The 21,009-nt window shown below is 43.3% G+C and overlaps 1 protein-coding gene and 1 long non-coding RNA gene across 7 annotated transcripts in view; one reads left to right on the top strand and one right to left on the bottom strand.

Annotated features, from left to right (window-relative positions):
* Positions 1–10,824, top strand: part of LOC132238514 (uncharacterized) — an 84,207-nt gene extending 73,383 nt beyond the window's left edge. Inside the window, exons 4-5 of the long non-coding RNA XR_009453812.1 lie at positions 5,315–5,399; positions 8,590–10,824. This is a non-coding gene — a long non-coding RNA (uncharacterized LOC132238514). The remainder of the gene's footprint in view (positions 1–5,314; positions 5,400–8,589) is intronic.
* WIPF1 (WAS/WASL interacting protein family member 1) overlaps positions 1–21,009 on the bottom strand; it is a 113,599-nt gene that overhangs the window by 5,762 nt on the left and 86,828 nt on the right. For all 6 annotated transcript variants that reach the window (XM_059704027.1, XM_059704026.1, XM_059704025.1 and 3 more), the window contains 6 exons: positions 17,573–17,661; positions 13,868–13,997; positions 8,798–8,989; positions 5,520–6,254; positions 1,703–1,912; positions 619–732 (listed from right to left, as the gene is read on the bottom strand). In XM_059704027.1, the coding sequence (XP_059560010.1) occupies positions 619–732; positions 1,703–1,912; positions 5,520–6,254; positions 8,798–8,989; positions 13,868–13,997; positions 17,573–17,623 (1,432 nt within the window). In that variant the 5' untranslated portion in view covers positions 17,624–17,661. The remainder of the gene's footprint in view (positions 1–618; positions 733–1,702; positions 1,913–5,519; positions 6,255–8,797; positions 8,990–13,867; positions 13,998–17,572; positions 17,662–21,009) is intronic.

Genomic DNA, 21,009 nt, shown 5'->3' with positions numbered 1-21,009 from the left:
TACTAAACAATGTTATATAAATCCCACTACCAAAAACTTCACTCTCTAACTACAACCATATAAATTAATCAGAATTATTAGATGGATAAAAATTAGATGAGAACCTGGTAAATGAAAATATGTGGAGAGATTATGGGTACACTTAAATTTTTCATGTAATACTCTATAAAGCTATAATTATAATATATTTAAAAAGATCAAGGCCATTTCAGTAAGTTTTTGTTATAATTAAGACATTTTGCTTGTATCAAAACTAATAGGAAAAGAAAGAAGATGGTTCTATTTGTGCCATCTTAGGAAGATCAAAATGAGGGCAATTGTCTAAAAAGCAAAATAATACAATTTGATCTACTAGCAACCCAACAGTGTTTTGGGCTTGTGATGACACATTAAAATAATTGTTTCTCATATGCATTCTGGATTATCTCCATTTTCCCATCATGTGCAGAAGGGGAGTTTACCAGAATTTAGATGGCATCAAACCCGGAAGTGACTTCTCTGAAGTCTCCCACTCCAGGCAATAGGCCTGGATTTTCTATGCACCCCGCAATTGTATATAAACCAGAGTTTTATCAATTAGAGTAGGAAGCCACCAAAAGCCCTTGCAGAAATACTCACTCCGGCTTTCACTTCTTGCCAATTTACTGGGATAACTTTTGGTTGTTGGCACATATGGCTCTGGAGGTGGCAAGTCAGAAATTGGATGGAAGTTGAATCTGCTTTCCCACTCATCTGAGGGAGAAAAACAAACAGTGCCTTCAGAACAGGCAATCTGCCCTGAAAACATGTCATGTAAAGCACAGGATGAAATAGAACTGAAGAGATTGCTTCTAGTCTTACATCCAGAAGTTTAGAGAAAAGCTGGAAGTACTAGAAATGTCACTGACATCGTACATGAATAAAATATATGGGTCTGCCAATCAAACCAAAGTGAGATCCAAGGGATTTTAAGTAGAGCGATGCTCAGGAGCTGGGGGCCAAGGCTTGGGACACCTCTCTTAACTGTTCCTCCCACCAGTGGGAGGAATGCCTGGGACCCTCTGATAACAGAGGAAGAGGGAAGCTGCTTAATACCTCAGGTCATTGGGCCTCTTCCCTACAGCACACTGTTTAGAAAGGGAGGTAATAAGAAGCTAATTTACAAATGGTTCTTTTCAGAATTCTGGTATCGCTGGAAAGTTAACAAATATGACTCAAACAAGGAAGAGCGAAAATGACCTGACTTTTCGGAAAGTGGAGGGGGATCACTATTTTTTATTTGAAATCATGATGGACCCTAAAATGGTTAGAATAGTGATTTTCAAATGCTGTGCCACAAGAATTTTTAAAACATGCAATACCTGACTATTTAGTCAGGGGCACTGACCTCTTTTCCCTTCGATTGTCAAATTAAAAAATGACAACAGCCAAAACAATAATAGCCATCGAGTGTGAATGAATCACAATTAAACCTATTTTTCTTGTCAGATTGGAAAAAAAATACGTTTTTTCCTGTGCCTCAGAAGTTTAGTAATTAGTTTATGTGTGTCATGGGATGAAGAAGGTTGAAAATCGCTGGGTTAGATAGAGCAGTGCAGCGTGATGACAATGAGGGTCATGCAAACAAGAAATGTTAATGCAAACCCACACCCAAATACAAATCTCCCACTCCGCCGCTGCTCTACAGCTTGTAGGATTCCAAGAAGCTGGGACCACACCTCACCTTCACATGAAGAGTCTTGGAAGCCGTTTCTAATTGATGTTGATGGTGGAGGTGGGGGAGGCACCCCAGCACCAGGCCTGTCTGGAGGAGGGGGGGGCCGGGGCCCACTCCTGGGACTGTCTACTCCTCTGGACGGCAACTGCGGGGTGGCAGGCAGGGCCCGAGATGTGCTGCCATTTCTGTTTATTGGAGGAGGAGGTGGGAGAGGGCCTGGAGTAAAAGAAAAACCAACATTTAGGGCCATACCTTACATTCTCCATCACCAAGGTGCAGTTATTGTGTGCCTGATGGATACAGGCCCTTTACTAGAGAAATGGTGGACACTTCCTAGGAGATTTAGCCAAGCAAGGAGTAGGCACATATAAACTCAGAAATGCACATATGTATACACAGATGTGGAATGAGTGCATATTGACAGCTAAGTGGCTGTTTTGGCTGTGAGTATTAAGGTTGGAGATGATACAGTTGACAACAGGTGATAATTTGTTTATACAGATGAATGTATACATACTTAAAACACATTTTAATATCATTTTAAGTAGCCCTTGAACTAATTACTGCAACATGATACTTATTAAATAAATGCTGTATTACAAGAGGATTTTAAATGAAGAATAAGATAGCTATGAAGCTATTTTAGATCTTCAGATGGGTTAAGTTCTTTAAATGCACAGTATTATTGCTAATTCCACAGGCACACAATCTCTTTCCAGACAGAAGTGGGTCAGGAAACCCAATGTTAGTCATCCTGAGAATAGAAGTTCCTTCTTGGTTCTTCCTCTTTCGCAGGGCGATTAATGCAGGGAGTGACAAACAGCTCATCAGTGTGCATGGCTAGAAATGCTGGTGCAGGACCCTGACCCTGAGCAGGCTGCTTGCCTACGGAGCTTGATTTCCTATTTACAAAGAGCACCAAATAGTTACCTTTCCCACAGCACTGTTGCCAGGAATACTTAGTCAAAAAACAAATAAAAAGCACTACATAAGTATTTGAAACCACTTTTTAAAAATGCAGTGGTATGGTAGAATTAGAAAACTTTAAGTTCCTAGGAAAATAACAGTAAATTCTTTTTGATAATAAAAAGGAACCTATCTTGCTTCTTCCATCCTCCAAGTGCAGAGGCTGTTTGGGTCGTGAGTAAAATAAACAAAAAGAAGAACTTAAGCATTTCCTGTAAACCAAAATGACCTTAGTAACTCCTGATCTTCAGCAGTGTGCTCCACTTGTCCGATGCTGACGTTTTATGAAACACACATCTTAGTGCTATAAATGTAAGTATCTCTTATTAACTGCATATTCAGAATCCAATCAGAAGCCCCACAAAGGAACGACTCGTCCATCGCAGATATCCCTGCCTGAAGTCTTGGCTCAGACACTTGATGGAGGCAGGAGGCATGCCCTGCCCTGGTCGGTCTCTCATCCTGGGCAAGCATAATAGGAAACATTTCTATTTCCCATTGGCAGCATAATAACAAAAGTGGTCATTTATGTTGGGAAATAACCACTATATACACTTAATCTCGTTTGATTTTTATAACAGCCCTGAAAGGCAGAGACAGCAGATGAGGTGTTGAAAGTTAAAAAGACCAAGTCAGGAGGCTAATGAGAAGAACCAGGATTTGACTACAAATCTATCAAATTTGAAAGCCTATTCTCCTAACAATGAAGCTAAGCCACCTCTCAAAATCCAGGTGGCCCTCGATGATCTCCCATATGTTCCTTGTGGGGATGTAAATTGGTAGGAATTTTCTAGAGGCCAATTTGGCAGTACCTATGAAATCCATAGTTTACTGTGCACACCCATTGACCTAGACATTCCATTTCTAGAAATTCATTCCAAGGAAATACATAGAGATGTGCACAAATATTTGGTTACAAGAATATATTCCTGCATTATCTGCAACAGCAAAAAGCTGGAGATGGCCTATATGACCAAGTGAGGGATTAAATAATCAAGGTATTTTGTAGGATTTAATATTATGCAGTCATTAAAAGTCAGATTGTATCATATTAGGAAATGTTAATGACATATTGTTAAATAAAAAGCAAATTAATACCAAACAATATACGTAGTATGATACTAATTTTATAAACATATATATATTTTAAAAGACTGAAATAATTTTTAAAAACTGTTATGGTTATTTTTAGATGGTGGTGGTGGTAGGATTATAGATGATTTTAATTTTCTATAATAAACAGATCTGACTTATGTAATTGAAAGGAACAATAAATGTTATTATGTGACTACCCTATTTTGGGGGAGATTTAATCTGTTGATTCATCTATTTGGTAGAGCCATGCAATCAGCTTCTCAACCACTTTGGGGGAAATCCATAGCTTTTGGATAAAAAGAAGACACTGTGTTTCATTCATCTGACTACCTGTTCTTGTTAATTCACTGCAGACTACTTAATGAAATGCCACAATGTCTAGGGACTGGATTGAATGGATTAGTAAATTTGTATGTTTGGAGTGGACTCTCCGTGGCAGGGCGGTTTGAAGGAGTGACTTTCGAACTTTCCTGCACATTAGTCACCGGGACATTGCAATCCCAGTATCCTGATGCCCCGTCTGCAACCCAGACCACCAAAACCAGAAGCCCCGGGGAAGGCGCCCATGCATCGTGCTTTTTAAAGCTCCCCAGGTGATTGCAGTATATGGTCAAGTTTGGGGCCACTGGTTTAAAAAATGGTGTTTATTAGGTTCCCGAGGTCACAGGGTCAAAAGTCCGTTAACTTTGCAGAGAGGGGAAAAAAATGCCCCATTTCCAAACATCTTGCCTGTATAAGGTTAAATTTTAAAAGTAGATAGTTCCCGATTCCATCAATAACTGATGCAAAACAAAAAAGCACCGATTATAATTAGCAGAGGGAGTATGATGTTGGTAATCCTCACACTTCATTTCATACTCTGAAAGCTACTCCCTCAGATTCAGGTTCTCAGCCCTAGGCAGGGGCCACCGATGTGCTTCAGCAGGTCCTCCAGCCCGTGAACTACCGTGCGTAGCTCGAGTTTATGCTTATGAGCATCTCTGTCAAGTGAAGGCCTATGCCCTCATCTGATTCTCCAAGGGCTCTGTGTGCCAGAGATGTGAGCCAACAGCCAAACGGGCTCTAACATTTGTCCTTACTATGCAGGGAAGCTGCCGGAAAGCTTGACAGATAAAGAGAGAAGTGCAGAAGTTCATTCCCTCTTAAATAATTGCCCTTCTTGTTGGGATAACGGGCCCTGCTGCAGGAGACGGGAATTTATCTCCCAAATTAGGACATCTGAAACCACTTCAGGGAGGCCGGGTTGCAGAGTGGTGAGATGAAAGAGTTCTAGCATCGCCCAGGCAGGTGTAGCTCAGCGGTTGAGCATCCACCCAGGAACCGAGGGCACCGGTTGGATTCCCGGTCAAGGGCACATGCCCAGGTTGCAAGCTGGGTCCCCAGTGGGGGGCGTGCAGGAGGCAGCCGATCAGCGATTCTCTCTCATTGATGTTTCTATCTCTCTCTCTCTCCCTCTCCTTCCTCTCTGAAATCAATAAAAATATACTGAAAAAAGAAGAGGTCTAGCCTCTTCGGTATTAACTAGTTTGTGATCCTCTCACTCTCTTGCTTCCCCAGTCTCCTCATCTCTAAAACACGGACAGAAACAGCTATCAGCCCCGCTTCCCTCGGGTTTGCACGCGGCCAAGATGCCATCACAGAGGTAAGATGAAAGCAGCCCAAGGTTCCGCGGGCTTTCAGCCGGACTCCGCTCGGCCCCTATCAGGAGTGACGTGTGCAGGCTGGGTTTCGGGGAGCCCACCCACCCCACGCCTCGCCATACCTGATCGGCCGGGCGGGTCCCTCACGGGGGGCGGGGGGCGCTCACTGGGCGGGGGAGGCAGAGGCCCCGAGCGCCCGGGCGAAGGCAGGGGAGGTGCGGACGAGCTGAGGGACAGGTTCCGCTGCGGGAGCCTCGGGATCTCGTCGCCGCCGCCGGACCCCGGAGGCGGGTGGGCCGGGCCGGGCCTGCAGGGCGGCGGCGGGGGCGCCTGCGCCAGGGCGGACGGCCGCGGCGTGGACGGCACCGGGGGCTTGCTGTTCTGCGGGGGCGGCGGCGGGCCCGCTTCCCGGTGGAGGGAGGGCCGGTTGCCCATCGGCGGCGGCGGCGGAGGGGGCTTGTCCTCCAAGGCCCGGCTCGGGGTCGGGGGCAAGGGCGGCCGATTGGAGAAGGCCGAGGGGGTCTGGCGGACGGAGCCTCCCCCAAAAGCAGCGCCTCGGTTTCCGGGGAAAGGCGGCGGCGTGGGCCCGGGGCCGGGCTGCCGGGGCGCCCCGCGGTTGTGCAGACTGGACTGGATGGGTCTGGGCGTGTGAGGCACCGGAGGGGCCGCGCTCTCGGGCTTGGAGCCCACGTCGGGCCGCGGCGGAGGCATGCGGTTCCTCTGGGGCTCCGGGGGCCCGCTCCGGTGGCCCGGAGCCGGCACCGGGAACCGCCCCGGGCCGCTGGGCGGTGAGAACGGCTTGGCAGACGTGGCTCTTGCTCCTGGTGGCAAAATCGGGGGTCGGCTTCCTCCGGGATCTGAAGAAGGAGGGGGGCAAATTCAGTTAGAAGATTAGGAGCCTTAAAAGAAACCAGGAGCTAGAGTAGATTCCCAGCAGCTGGACATCCTTTCCCAGCTGCTACAAGACACAGGTAACTGCTGTGTAAATCAGGTTTGGTGTGGCCTTTCCTGGAGGAAGGGGAACAGAGCTCAGCTCTCCCATTCCCTTCCGGCCCGAGGCTCCAGCCGGCGCTCTCCGCAGGCCCTTGGGGAGACCTTTGGGGAGACCTTTGGGGAGACCTTTGGGGGGACCGCCTGCCTTACGTGTGGGCCGGAACCCGGAGGAAGCTGCTAAGAGCTCAGGGGGACCCTCTTCCCCACAGAGGACAGAACAGGACAGTGTGGCGCATGGGACTTCTGCTCACGATTTTCTCTTCTCCCCGTCACCACCCCTGCCTCCTTGCCCTGGTACTTCGTAGGCTTAAAAAAATAACTTAGCCATTTAAGGTGAAGAAATTAGTTATCTCAGTATAAATCTTCGTAGGAGAAGGGTTACCTAGTCTCTCTGAAGAGAAACTCCCAAGAGAAGGTAGAAAAATAGAATGGGAAGGTTATGATAGAAATAAGAAGGCACTAAGAAAAAAAAACTGTCAAAGTTTAATTGAAAAAGTTAATACCAGTGAATGGTCTTAATCTGCCAAGAAGTAAACAACTATACAACTGTTTTCCTACTGGGTCAATTCCACTTCAATATTGGCAGGACAGGAAAACCCTATTACACAGTTAATATTAAACTAGTTCAACTAAAGGGGGAGCCAAGGTTATAGAAAAATTCAAACCACCACCCCAGAATAAAAAATTGGTTAGCCCGAAAACTACCAGTACAGCCAAGTGATGCACTAAGTATTTGCTGAGCACCTGCTGTATGTCAGCCACTATTCTAGATGCTAGAAGCAGAGGAGTGAGCAAAATAGAAAAGCTCCTCTCTTTTATCATTTACATTCTTTTTGGGGGGAGACAGACAACAGACCAGCAAACACAGAAAATTACAAGTACTAAAAAGAAACTAAAACAGGCCGATGAGATGGAGTGCCTGGCCTGGGGATGCTGGGATGGCTGGGTAGCTCTTCTCAGGATGTGACATTAGAGCCGAGTCCAGCCATGGAAAGATGCAGCTAGCACAGTAGGCAGTGGACTAGCAGGCACAAAGACCCCGAGAGGGGAATGAGCTTCAAATGAAAAACTGAAAACCAAGGCCCGTGTGCCTGGCACACAGTGAGCATGGAGGAAAGAGAACCCTAGGAAATGGAGTCAGTGCCATCAGGAGCCTGGTCAGAAAGAGCCTCGTAGGCCAAAAAGTTCAGATTTTGTCCAAGCACACTGACAGGCATTGGGAGGGATTTATACAGCGGAGTAATGTGAACTCTAGAATTCTGTTTCAACTTTAGTACTAAAAGAAGATGTAGTGTCCTTGACTGTGTGGTATATTTTTATGTCGCCAACTTGTAATAACTTATATCTTCCAAGTTCAGATTAAAGCTGCAGCTCCTCCATTACATGGATGGGATCCATTACGTGGATAGTATACTATGAACATATATACTTCTGGTATACCCTTTTATGGACCAACTTAAATTCCACCTTCATTTTATTATTTTACTTCCAGTTGTCTCTTGCCTTAATTTCTTCACCTTTAAAAAAAAGTACTAAATGTATGCATTTATCAGCTACCTAAAATCCTTCTGGTCGGTTTTAAATTTCAGTTTCAATGCAGGTCTGGCAAGATAGACTCTCTCATATTATTGAGTCTCGTTCTAGAGTTTGCCATCCAGCGCTAAAATAGTCACTGAGGACTCAGTGACTTTATCTTCAGACCAATGTGGGAATTTCATACTTTCCCCAGTGGACGTTTTAAAAGTTCACAAAATCAGAGATAAAATTCTTCTAACAGTAAACATGAAAAAAGAAAGTTTTATGATATAATTTCTTGAGCTCCTGCTATGGTCAGGAGAGCGCCTCGTGCTCTGTGAGGTTTTCACTTGGGCTCGGGCAGGTTCAGCTCCCCCTCTGCCAGCGGGTCCGCACACAATCCTGAAGGACTCATTTCCCTGGCTCCCTGCAGGGAGGACTTAGAATCACTGGCCCTGAAACGCCGAATGTCTGTCAGCAAAACACCTTTTCAGACTTAGTGAGATATGTAATTATGTTCCGTATGACACGCTCCATAGTGTACGAGAAATGTGGCTCTCAAGTATTTACTATGCTAGACAGCTGGGTCAGGCTGCCTCACAAAGAAAGCGGAATTTGCCAGGTCACTGGGCAGTTTCCAGGGCGGCAAGTTCCATTTGTTCCTTTCTTTTCTTCCCACTCTAGCTCACCCTTTAGAAAAAAGTACAAGTTACCCCAGGGACACGTCTGATACCGATTTAATTTTAAAAAGATGCCCCACAGAGTCTCTTCTAAGTTAACATTTCAAGCAATCCCGAATGTTTTAAAGGGCGCGGTGCCTTAGCGGGGACGCCAAGCCTCCAAACCACCAAACCCTGGTCTTCAGCGACCGAGAGAGAAGGAAACGCTTTACCATTGTCCCTGTTGGCCGTGGATCTCAGCCTGGGCATTCCAGCCTGGAACAGTCCCCCCAAGCCGGGTGGTCCACCCCCTCCAAAGCTTCCGCCACCGCCGCCACTGCCGCCACCTCCGCCGCCACCTCCTCCGCCAAATCCGCCGCCTCCACCAAAGCCACCACCGCCACCAGCTCCGGCTCCTTTAGGTTCTGCAGAGGAAGAAAACACAATCTCTACACAGATCCAGAAGCACTACCAGTCTCCTTCACCAGTCCTGGACCAAGTACACAGTAACAACAAAACCTGGGCCTATGGTAGACAACTGGAATCTGATTAAAAAGCAGGATTGTAAGGATTTACCCCACCCTCATCAGAAAAGGAGGGGTTCCTTCCACCCCTGGGCAGTCACAGGCCCGGTGAAAGAATGGACGATAGGTGGTGACTGGCCCCAGGCCTCCCATTTGGCTAGCTGCCATATGAATTAATATCTATTCGGCAAATAAAAGGATCTTCAAATAAATAAAGTCTCAAGGGAGGGGGAGATGCAATAAAAAGGTGAGAAAAAAGGAAATTGTAAAAATAAAAAGAATAAAAAATATTTCATAATTTTACTACTTGGAAATACCTAGTGTTTTGGCATATTTCCCCCTACCCCTTCCCCCGCCAGTATCTTTTCATGTTTATTATTTTTTTCTTAAAATTAAGACCAACATTCACTGGACAGTTTTTAGCCTGCTTTTTTTGCTTAACACTTTATTGTTAGCATTTCCCATGTCATTAAATATTCTTTAAAAAGATAAATTTAAAGGAATGCATTGTGTTTTAAAACATGATTGATTGTATTGTAGTTTATTTAACTATCTACTTATTTGATGGTCTTTTAGGTTGATTTTAATTTTTTAGTATCATTAAGCCCAACGGTAGGCTTTCACATTTAAAAATTCTTTGCAATTTGAGACAGTGCAAATATTTTATTTTGTATTTATTTTCAAAAAATAGTGAAAGCTTTTGAAATGGACAAACAAATGAAGAAGAAAAAGATTACTAAGTCTAGCCTTCTGTGTTATTTCCCATTGTCTTTGAGCTATTTTACAACTCTAAATTGTAGAACTATAATACAAATGATATTAGTCCATAGAAATGCAAATTGGTGTGTTCAGTGGAAGGCAACTGATATCGATCCATTTTTCACCTATTTGTAAATTAATTTCAGCGTCTATCTGCCTATCTCCTTTGAACTGATACCATCATACTGATAACATCACCTCTCATTACTTAACAAGCAAAATAAAATTGTCTCTTATGTATGACCTGGTCGGTGTGACTCAATGGCTGAGCATCAACCTATGGACCAGAAGGTCACGGTTCGATTCCTGGTTGGGGCACGTGCCTGGGTTGTGGGTTCAATCCCCAATGTGGGACATGCAGGAGGCAGCCAATCAATGATTCTCTCTCATCATTGATGTTTCTCTGTCTCTCTCCCTCTCCCTTCCTCTCTGAAATTAATTAAAAAAATAATTTATGTATGTATGTTTTATGAGGTTAAGCATTGTTTAAAGTTCTACCCTAAAAAACTGTGGTGAGTCTTTGATGAGTATTATATGAGATTTACAAAATAATCCGGAAGGCCGGACAGAAACACGGTTTATTTTCTGTGTCTACTGATTTATCCAGTAAAGTTTTGTAATTTTCTTTCTTTTTTTTTTTTTGTGTGTGTGCGCCCTTGACTGGAATCGAACCTGGGACCCTTCAGTCTGCAGGCTGACACTCTATCCATTGAGCCAAACCGGTTAGGGCTGTAATTTTCTTGATAGGAGTCACACAGGCTTCTTGTTAGGGTTACTTCAAATACATTTTTGTTTGTTAAAATTATAAAAATTGTTTTTTCTACTAACATTTGTGATTGGTCATTATTGGCATCATGAAATTTCACTTGATATCTATAAACAACTTTGTTCTTATTAAATTAAAATTTACCCAAAAAATTACCTTGGATTTTCTAGTAGACAAATGGTTTGCAGATAATAAAGGTTTCCCCCCATCTTTTCTAACAGTTGTGTATCTTACTTCTGTTTTATATAAGTAATAACTTCGATGACTGAACTTCCATAACAATGTAAATTATTAATGTTGCTAAAGGAAAACATTTTGATTTTAATGAGAATGCCTCTAATGTTTCAAAGTTATATGGTTTTTCTTATTTGATATGATGCATTTATTGATTTTCTAACATTAAAAATGAGGTAAGCCCTGATGTTGATGAATTATTCTTTTACTACACATATTGAATTAGATTTTTTGTTGTGTGTTTTTTCCATTAGTACCCTCTCATCTATGATCATAAGTGGTCATCTATAATAGTGTTTCTTACCCTTGGAACAACTGACATTTTGGTCTGGTAATTCTTTCTTGTGGATGGTTGTCTTGTTCTCTATAGAACATTTACAGCATCCCTGACCTATACCCACTAGATGTCAGTAGGAACTCCTCCCTCACCAAGTGTGACAACTAAAAATGCCTCCAGACATTGCCACAGGTCCACTGGAACACTAATATATAGTTTTCTTTTTGTTTATATGCTGCCTTTGTCAAATTGTTGATATTAGGATCATGCCAGTCTCATTATACCTATCAGAGGGCTTTCCATCTCTTCCTGTATTTGGGAGTGAATAATTTATACAGCATTGAATTAGCTATCACTTAAAATCTGAAATAATTTATTGATAAAAATCATCTGGCTCTAAATTTATTTAGAGGGAAAGAAATTGATAATGCTTTTACCTCTTTTCTTGCTCACTGAGGCTTCATGAATACGTTTTAGTAAATTTATGTTTTTCTTAGAACATAAATTTAAGATTTCTAAATGATTTAGCATATAACTTCATCATAGCATCCTTGATTTAAAAAAAAAAATCTGCTTTGAATCTCTTAATTATCTGCTTCCTGAGTTCTAGTTTTATTCATTTGTGTTTTCTTCTTTCTGGAATAGTTTTAGCATGTCTTTGTTGGCTCTGTAGCAATAATACTGTCAATCTATATATATAAAAGCCTAAGCAACTGTTACGACCGGACGACCAGCCAGTAGCTATGATGCGTACTGACCACCAGGGGGAAGATGCTCAATGCAGGAGCTGCCACCTGGTGGTCAGTACGCTCCCACAGCCAACCTTCCGCGGTCCCTCCCAACAGCCGGCCCCAATTGGGACTGGGCGAGATGGCCCCGATCAGCCAGGAGGGACCCAACTGTGCACTAATTCATGCACTGGGACTCTAGTAATATTAATAATGCCCTTGACATTCAAATATTATTCATTAATGAATGATACAATTTGGAATATTACATTTACATAGGACACCTTTAAATGGTATTAAACATTCAAAGAGATCAGTACACTATCAGATACTATCCATTAGTGTATCTTTCCGTAGAGAAGCTAAAGCAGTTGAAGATAGCTAACTGGCACAGGTCACTTTGTTAGTAATTAAACTGCAGGACTTTAAGAGTTATAACATGCATAACCATGATTACATTTTGATATAGAGCCCAGGGAGGTTTCACCTGCAAAAAAATTCAAAACCATAGATGGACTTTGTCACTTGCAAAGAGCTTGTGACAATAGTCTTGGTGGCCAAGTAATTGCATGGATAACAAGGGGATGCATTGGGCTGTATTTTGTGTCCACCAAGCAAAGTGAGCAGCTGGGAGGAAGAACTAACATTTATTTCCATTTAATGGGAGGATAAGTGGAGCTTATAGAATATAATGAGTTTTCACTAGTGGATTCAGGACTAGGTCCTAGAATGTCCAGTCTCCTTCAACATCTGGGGAACTCACATCCACCTCTCTGGAGCCTAGCCTCCCACTCATGGTGGAGAGAACCACTGGGCTCTGTCCTAGAGGTTGGCCTTTGGCCACATACCAGGCATCATGACTTGATGGTTGTTGGACCAAGGCTCCCTTTATATAAGTGACTGTGCTGGGATTCCCCTTGGGAGAATCTTGTAACATGGATCAGGAGAACAAAGGGATTGATTATACATTAACCACATCAGTTTTGATCTGGAGGTAAAACTGTATCAAGAGTCAAAGACCTCACAGTTCCTTTTTGGGATTATGGTGCATTCTTATTTGCACCACCTTGCTGGGTAATAGAGCAACATTCAAAAGCCTTTGTCTTGGCTTTCCTCTTTGCCATTTACCTCCTACACCAGTGGTCTCATCTAATTCTCCTTCTCCTTCTCTTATTAGGCACCTTTCTTAGAAATTCCTCCTAAGCCCTTCTTATCCTTCACTTGGCTAAAATCCTGCATCATTATTTACTTGTCTATTTTCTATTGAGTCCAAATGGGCCCTGTGGGCTAGTATGAATTCAGGAGACATCTGGCTGGCAGTGAAAACATGTAGGAATGTGAGGAGATAGTCTCAAGGCCTGATTAGTAACTATCCATAGGTTCTAGTCATGTATAATTTTGCATTTTGTTGTAAATGTTAATAAGCAGCTCTGTGTGGTGGGTACTTGTTTGTGTATACACACCCTGCCTTGTTCCAGAAAATATCTCAGACTTACAATGGGTATATAAGCAAAGTTGTGATCTCATTTCCTCTTTCTCCAAGCTCCTAACATCATATCTTACACTTGAGTTTCACATTGCAGGCAACAAAACACTTTTACAGCATTGTCTCATTTATGTTCACAATGAACTTGCGAGGGCAGTAGGCTTGGAGATGGTAAGTGATGGATGTGCCAGGACTTGAACCCGTATCCTTTGATTCCAAGGATAGGGTTCTTTCCCTGTTTCATCCTGCCTTTTGATCTGTGGTGCAAAGAGTTAATTTCCAGAAAGTGTTTGAATAATTCAGAGAATCGCTGCTGTGTGTGTCTTAAACAAAGAATTATTATACTGGCTTCCTGCAGCATTAGAGGGAACCCAAGCCGAAGCCGTGGCCTACAATGAGTGACACAGTCCCTTATTCTGCTAGCTTTGCAGCTGTTGTTAACCAAAAAAAAATTTTTGGTGGGAAGGGTAGGGCTGAGTGTTACGCCATAAACCACTTCTCTCTGTGGAAAGGAACTTCCTTCACTTACTGTCCAGTATCGGGGCGCTTCTGTCATTGGTGACGGTCTTCTTAAGTTTCTTCCCTTTGCTGATGTCGGAGAGCAGAGCATTCCTCCCAGCCAGCTCTGACCTATTCAAGGCAGGCTTTTCTGTATTGGCCTGAAAGGAAACCATGCAAACTCGTATTCATCTCTTGAATTAAAATCAAGTGCTACAACCCTCAGTGGAGACAGCTAGCGTGTTGGGAGCTTGGGATTGAGGCTGCTGGCAATAGGTTGTAAATTCTCCACAAGTCTTAGACCCGGTGTCATTCTTTTTATGACCCAGACATTTGGGAGCAGATGCAGAAATCAATGACATTTATTTTTAATGCAGGTAGAGTCAGTTCCCGATAGAAGTCTCTGAAAATTCAGTCCATTGTCTGGCTGTGACCGGCAATGCCCGGGTTGACGGCTAGAAATGAGAAGGGAACTTGAATCTGGAAGATTCTACAGGATGCCACAAAGCTTCATTCTCTAGAATGTGTCTGAAGAAGAGCTTCTCTTTCGTATCTTTTGGAACTAACTGGTACAAGGAGAAAACTGCTCCTAGCAGAACAGGTCACTTGTATTATTTTTTAATCAACCAAAGTTTGAGAAAAACAATTCCTTCTGTTTACATTGCCAAAGTTCCCCCCCCCTTCTTTTTAAGAGAGACTTGAGGTATAATTTGCATATAGTAACAGCACCCTTTAAATGTAGAGTCCTGTGAGTTTTGACAAACATATACAATCACCTTGCTTGTAGCCATCACCACAAGCAAAGTGTGTAACATTTCCATTAATTCAAAACTCCCTCATGTCCCTTTGGCCTAAGGTGTTTCTTTGAAAACTTAGTTCACAGAGATTGCAGAGCCGACAAAAGTGCTGCTTTAAAATATTTGAGTATTTCCTATTCTTTCAGAATTCCTGGGAGAGATCCTTCCTATGAAGTTGGGCTCTTGTTTATCCAGGATTATTGTAGGGAGTGGGGACTCTAAGAGCCCAGCATACGAACTTGGAAGTTGGCATGTGCCTGTGTCTGTCACACTTGGAAACTGGTTTGGTCTGGCCTGGTCCTAGGGAGAGGCCATCTGGTAGACCCGGGAGTCCCTCTCGGCTGGCCCAGCCCTTCAGGAAGGATCTGATCTTGGAGGTGCCAGTGAGGGCCATGGCAGGTAAACCTGGGAAGTTTAGCTTAATGCTAAACCATTGGTACCTAGTTATTTATTACAGAGGCAGTCAGAGGCCGAGGGGGAGCTAAGAAAAACCCTCAAGTGGCTACATAGAATCTCTGTGTGTTAAGCTGCAAGGGTCTTGACATTGTTCATGACAATAACATCGCTTTGACTATGGGTCAGGCACTGTTTCAGCACTTCATGTGTATTAATTCATTTAGTCCTCAGAAAGGGGAGTCAGTAGGTCCACTTTAGAGACAAGGAAACTTGGCTCAGGCGGGTTAGATCATTCGCTCCAGTCACCCAGCTGGTAAGAACAGGAGCCAGGATCAAACCCTGGCAGTCTGGCTGCAGAGCCTTCCCTAGAATCTGCTGGAAGGATAAATGTGGGTCTAAAATGTCCCTTCCCCGAATTGGGGAGCTGCTGTTGAAGGGCACAGACTTGCATCTGGAAGATGAAGTTCTGGAGATCTAATGCCCAGGACAGTAATTACAGTCAACAATGCTGCATTATAATCAGGCTAACAGGCAAGATTTTAAATGTTCTCACCACAAAGAAGAAAAGATAATTATGTGATGTGATGGAAGTGTTAGCTAAAGCAACAGAGCTAATTATAATATATAAATGTGTCAAACCAACATGTACGGCATAAGCTTATACAACATTATGTGTCAAATATATATCAATTGAAAAAAATTAATAAAGTTTCCCAAATTTCAGTCATTCTGGTACAGCCTTCATGATTTTGGTCATCTTCTCATGCTACCTGTCATTTACTTTATGTTTCTATTAAGTCTATTCACTATGTAATTTACTACTTTTCAGTGAGCATTTTATTTTAAAGTAACTCCCTATTAAACTCTGGGTGTTCTAGTTATAATTTTTAGAGCACATATTAAGATAAACACATGAACATTGAAATAAAATAAAAATTAAAGTATGTACTACCCAGCAGTGGTATACAACCTACATTTTTTTGGGAAATATAAACTAATCCTGTGATATTAGATCAGAGCTTTTCAAACTTATCTAAGTAAAAGACCAATTTTTAAGAAAAAACTTCCAATCTATCATGGACTGATATTTTTGTAAAATAACAGTAACTTAGTAAAAAAAAAGGCACAAAAATGCAATCTTAAAAACAATAGGCAGTTCAGCCGGTGTGGCTCAGGGGTTGAGCATCAATCCACACACCAAGAGTTCGCCAGTTCAATTCCCAGTCAGGGCACATGCCCCAGTGGTGGGCTCAATCCCCAGGAGGGAGCCCATTGATGTTTCTCTTTCAGCGATGTTTCTATCTTTCTCCCTTTCTCTCTCTCTCAAATCAATACAAACATATTTAAAACAACAACAACAGGCAAAACACTATCAAGTTGCTGTGTTTCTATATGCTTACTCTCAATTTCTGTGCTTATCTCCTTGGGGGCTCTAACTAGCAGTTGGAGGACCACAGCTCAAATAGCAACGAGCTAATTAATGGTCTGTTCTTCCAACCAGGCTCCAACCTTAGATGGTCTATAGCAGCGGTTCTCAACCTGTGGGTCGCAACCCCTTTGGGGTCGAACGACCCTTTCACTGGGGTCGCCAAAGACCATCGGAAAACACATATATAATTACGTATTGTTTTTGTGATTAATCACTATGCTTTAATTATGTTCAATTTGTAACAATGAAATTAGGGGTTACCATAACATGAGGAACTGTACTAAAGGGTCGTGGCATTAGGAAGGTTGAGAACCACTGGTCTATAGAAATGTGCCCATAGAAGCCTGGGCAAAGGACTTTTCCTCTTTGAGCCTCAGTTTTCCCCACATGAAAAATGAAGGGCCCGTCCTTGGGAGCATTTAAGCAATGCAGGCTTCCCAAGCTGGCGGAGGCCTTTGTGATGGCATGGCTGGGAGCCCCTGTATTGCCCCGGGAAAAGCTGTGGGCTTCCTGGAAGAGGGGGCACTAACTTGTGAGGATGGGTCTATCAAGGATCAGGATGAGCCCAGGGAAGAAATTCCTTTGCATTTAGATGTCTAAATGCAAGAATAGATTTAAAGAGGGGTGTGGGTGTATGAGGAGGTCTTGGGGTAATGGTAGGAGTGGGGGATAGTTGTCAAAAACACAGAGTGGGCAAATGGCAGAGAAAAAGAAAAGAGTGGGTCTGGAGGACACTGGAATGGATGCGTTTTCAGATAGAGACCTGGGTTTCTGGACTGTCCTGCCCAGAAGTTGGGCCCATTTGAATGGAAACAGGGCAGAACTGCCCTTGCAAACCTGTCTTGGGTCAGTGCATGGGAATGAATGAACAGGACACGTCTCTCACTGGACATGACAGAGGACACCCAGCTGCCCCACGGCCCACACGTACACTGTGCACGGCAGGAGACATCAGACAACCAACCCTGGTTCTGGCTCACGCCAGCACCTGGAAAGCTCCCCATATCATATTTAAGCCAGAATGCAAAAACATTGAAAACAAACACATGGGTGCCAGAGTCAGCTTCATTCGGCGGCTTCATGCATGAATCATGGAGGGCGAGGAACCACTCACCACAGCAAACGTGGGCGGCGGCGGGGGCGCTGGAGGGGGAGGGACGGGCATCTTGGACAGCTAAGCTTTCAACAGTCTTGCTGATAAGTCTGTAAAAACAAAACACAGTCCTATATTAGAATTCTTAGTAATACTCTGTCCTACTCTTCCCTCTTCCCCATCAAAGTGCCCGCTATTCACACAGGCCAGCTTTCATAAGAGGTGGGATTACCTTTGCCATGTTGCTAAGCTGTGACTGTTCTGGAAGGAGCCTACAGGGAGGTTTCTCAGCTTAAGTGCCTGAAGAGACTGGAAGCAAAATCCAGCACCTTGTGCTGCTCAATTCTACCACCCACCTAAGCAGATGGGGGAATGGCCCGTGTGGGGCCCCTGAGCCTGTGGCCTGGGTAGCTGGAAGGTGATAATATCGCTGGAAATGTGTCCCGGCAAAGTCTCATGAACCAGTGGCTTCTCTTCCTCAGTCATTCCCATGACAAAATCCTTTCTTTCTCTCTCCTTCTTTCTTTCTCCCTCTCTTTCTCCCTCCCTCTTTCTTTCTTTCTTCCTTTCTTCCTTTCTTTCTTTCTTTCTTTCTTTCTTTCTTTCTTTCTTTCTTTCTTTCTTTCTTTCTTTCTTTTCTTCTTTTCTTTCTTTCTTTCTTTCTTTCTCTTTCTTTCCTTCTTTTCTTTCTTTCTTTCTTTCTTTCTTTCTTTCTTTCTTTCTTTCTTCCTTTCTTTCTTTCTTTCCTTCTTTTCTTTCTTTTCTTTCTTTCTTTCTTTCTTTCTTTCTTTCTTTCTTTCTTTCTTTTCTTTCTTTTCTTTCTTTCTTTCTTTCTTTCTTTCTTTCTTTCTTTCTTTCTTTCTTTCTTTCTTCTTCTTTCTTTTGGTATAAATATAATTTCTTCTTTAATTTAAATTCTTTATGGTTTAAAGTATTACATAAGTCTCCCTTTTCCCCCCATTGACCTCCCCCTGGCCACCCCCACCCCCCAGCACATGCCCTCACCCTCACTCCCTGTGTCCATTGGTTTTGCTCATGTGCATGCATACAAGTCCTTTGGTTGATCTCTTACCCCCCTCACCACTGCCTTCCCTCATAGGTTGGACAGTCTGTTTGATGCTTCTATGGCTCTGGTTCTGTTTTTGTTCATCAGTTTATGTTGTTCATTATATTCCACACATGAGTGACATCATGTGATATTTATCTTTCTCTGACTGGCTTATTTCGCTTAGCATAATGCTCTCCAGTTCCATCCATGGTGTTGCAAATGGTAAGAATTCCTTCTTTTTTACAGCAGCATAGTATTCCATTGTGTAGTTTTCTAATCCACTCATCTGCTGATGGGCACTTAGGCTGTTTCCAAATCTTAGCTATTGTAAATTGTGCTGCTATGAACATAGGGGTGCTTATATCCTTTCTGATTGGTGTTTCTGTTTTCTTGGGATATATTCCTAGAAGTGGGATTATTAGGTTAAGTGGAAGTTCCATTTTTAATTTTTGAGGAATCTCCATACTGTTTTCCACAGTGGCTGCACCAGTCTGCATTCCCACCAGCAGTGCAAGAGGGTTACTTTTTCTCCGCATCCTCTCCAGCACTTGTTGTTTGTTTAGGATAGCCATTCTGACAGGTGTGAGATGGTACCTCATTGTTGTTTTGATTTGCATCTCTCGGATGATTAGTGACTTTGAACATGTTTTCATATGTCTCTTAGCCTTCTGTATGTCTTCTTTTGAAAGATGTCTATTTAGGTCCTTTGCCCATACAAAATCCTTTCTTGCGCTCCCTCTTCCCCTCAGTCCTACACCTGCTGTGTTCTTTTCTGTGCATATTCCTGACATTCACCTGGGTCTGAGTACACACTGTAGGAATGCAAAGGTGAATCTGTTTCTGCTCTTGCCCTCATCGTTCTTAGTCTTCTGGGGAAAGGAGACAGTGGTAAGGTAAGGTAGGCAGGTAAGATGATGGGTGAGGAGGCCCCATTTCTATCTTTATGCGCCTTGCCATTTCCCTGTAGGATCTAAGCGGAAAAAAAGAGGGGGAAAAGGCTAGGGGCTTGCCTGGCCGATGTGGCTCAGTGGTTGAGTGTTGACTTATGAGCCAGGAGACCATAGTTCAATTCCCAGTCAGGGTACTTGCCCAGGTTGTGGGCTCGATCCCCAGTAGGAGGCAGCCGATCAATGATTCTCATCATTGATGTTTCTATCCCTCTCTCCCTCCCCCTTCCTCTCTCTGAAATAAAAAAATATGTATATTAAAAAAACAACAACAATAGGGGCTTAAACCTATGATCCCCGGGCTGTTTACTAGAAATGGGCTACATTAGAAAAGCTTTGTGCATAGCGTGATTGCCTTGGGGACAAAGTCAGGCCAGGTTCTGCGACTGAGCGGGAGAGTTTAGGGAAACCCTGGTGGGTAGCAGTGGTGAAGGGGGCAGCAGGCAGACATGGGGGACTGGAGAAACAGCAGTGAGGAAACCCTAGGACAGGGGTGGGCAACCCCTGGCAAGCGTGCCAAACATGGCAAGCCAGTAACTTTTGCTGGCACGCGAAACCCTCTCTTATAATCTTCCATTTACAATTATTTTCTTAATATCAACTTTTTTATTTTTCAGATAAATTCAGTGTAGGTGCATCTTAGATAAATAAATAATTTTACATAACAAGTTATCTTAAAAACCATAGACATGGATTGACGAGAGAGGGGAAGAGCAATTTCTATGCCTCTGCCTTAACTCTCCCTGCCTTCCTAGATCCGACCAGTGTTTTGGTTTCATCCACATATGCTTGTGAATCTTTGTTCTCAGTGATGAATTTTGTTAAGTCTCGTGATAGGAGTAGCCTGACGGATGAAAGTAGTAGCTCGTGCATATCTCTGAAGGTCACGAAATATAAACCTGATGTAAAATCTCTGTCATCAGTAATGCAGCAGCAAAAGTCCCACTGATAATATCAAACAGAGTCATAAAGTTTTCTGTTGGACTATCAGTGTACATGTATACATTAAAAAATGTATTTTTCATCATCATATACTGTGTTTTTGTCGCTCAAATGAATTTTATTATTTCTTCAAGGTTCTTCACATACGTACACCTTAAGAGATATCAAGTAGGCGTAACATGTTCTCAAAAAATTAGGCTTGGCATGCAGAAGAATTTTGAGTCAGAGATTTTGCTGGTTTTGGCACGCACTCACAAAAAGTTTGCCCACCCCTGCCCTAGGAGTTACACAAGCCACAATCCCGTCTCCCTTTCCCTTCATCCTCAGAGTCCCATCCCTGGGTCTCATCCCACCAGGTCCCAGCCCCAGTGGCACCTCACCCACTTTCTCACCCTAAGCAATTCCAACTTTTCCCACGCAGTCCTTGCAGCTGCTCTAAGTGGGGACCCCAACCAGCACCGTGGGCCTCACCCAGAGCTGTTAGAATCATCAAGTCTCTGCCCCTCTCCCCGCAGCTGAAT

The sequence above is a fragment of the Myotis daubentonii genome, chromosome 7 (genome assembly GCF_963259705.1).
Source record: "Myotis daubentonii chromosome 7, mMyoDau2.1, whole genome shotgun sequence".
Taxonomy (NCBI): domain Eukaryota; kingdom Metazoa; phylum Chordata; class Mammalia; order Chiroptera; family Vespertilionidae; genus Myotis; species Myotis daubentonii.
This window is presented reverse-complemented; position numbering and strand designations above follow the sequence as displayed.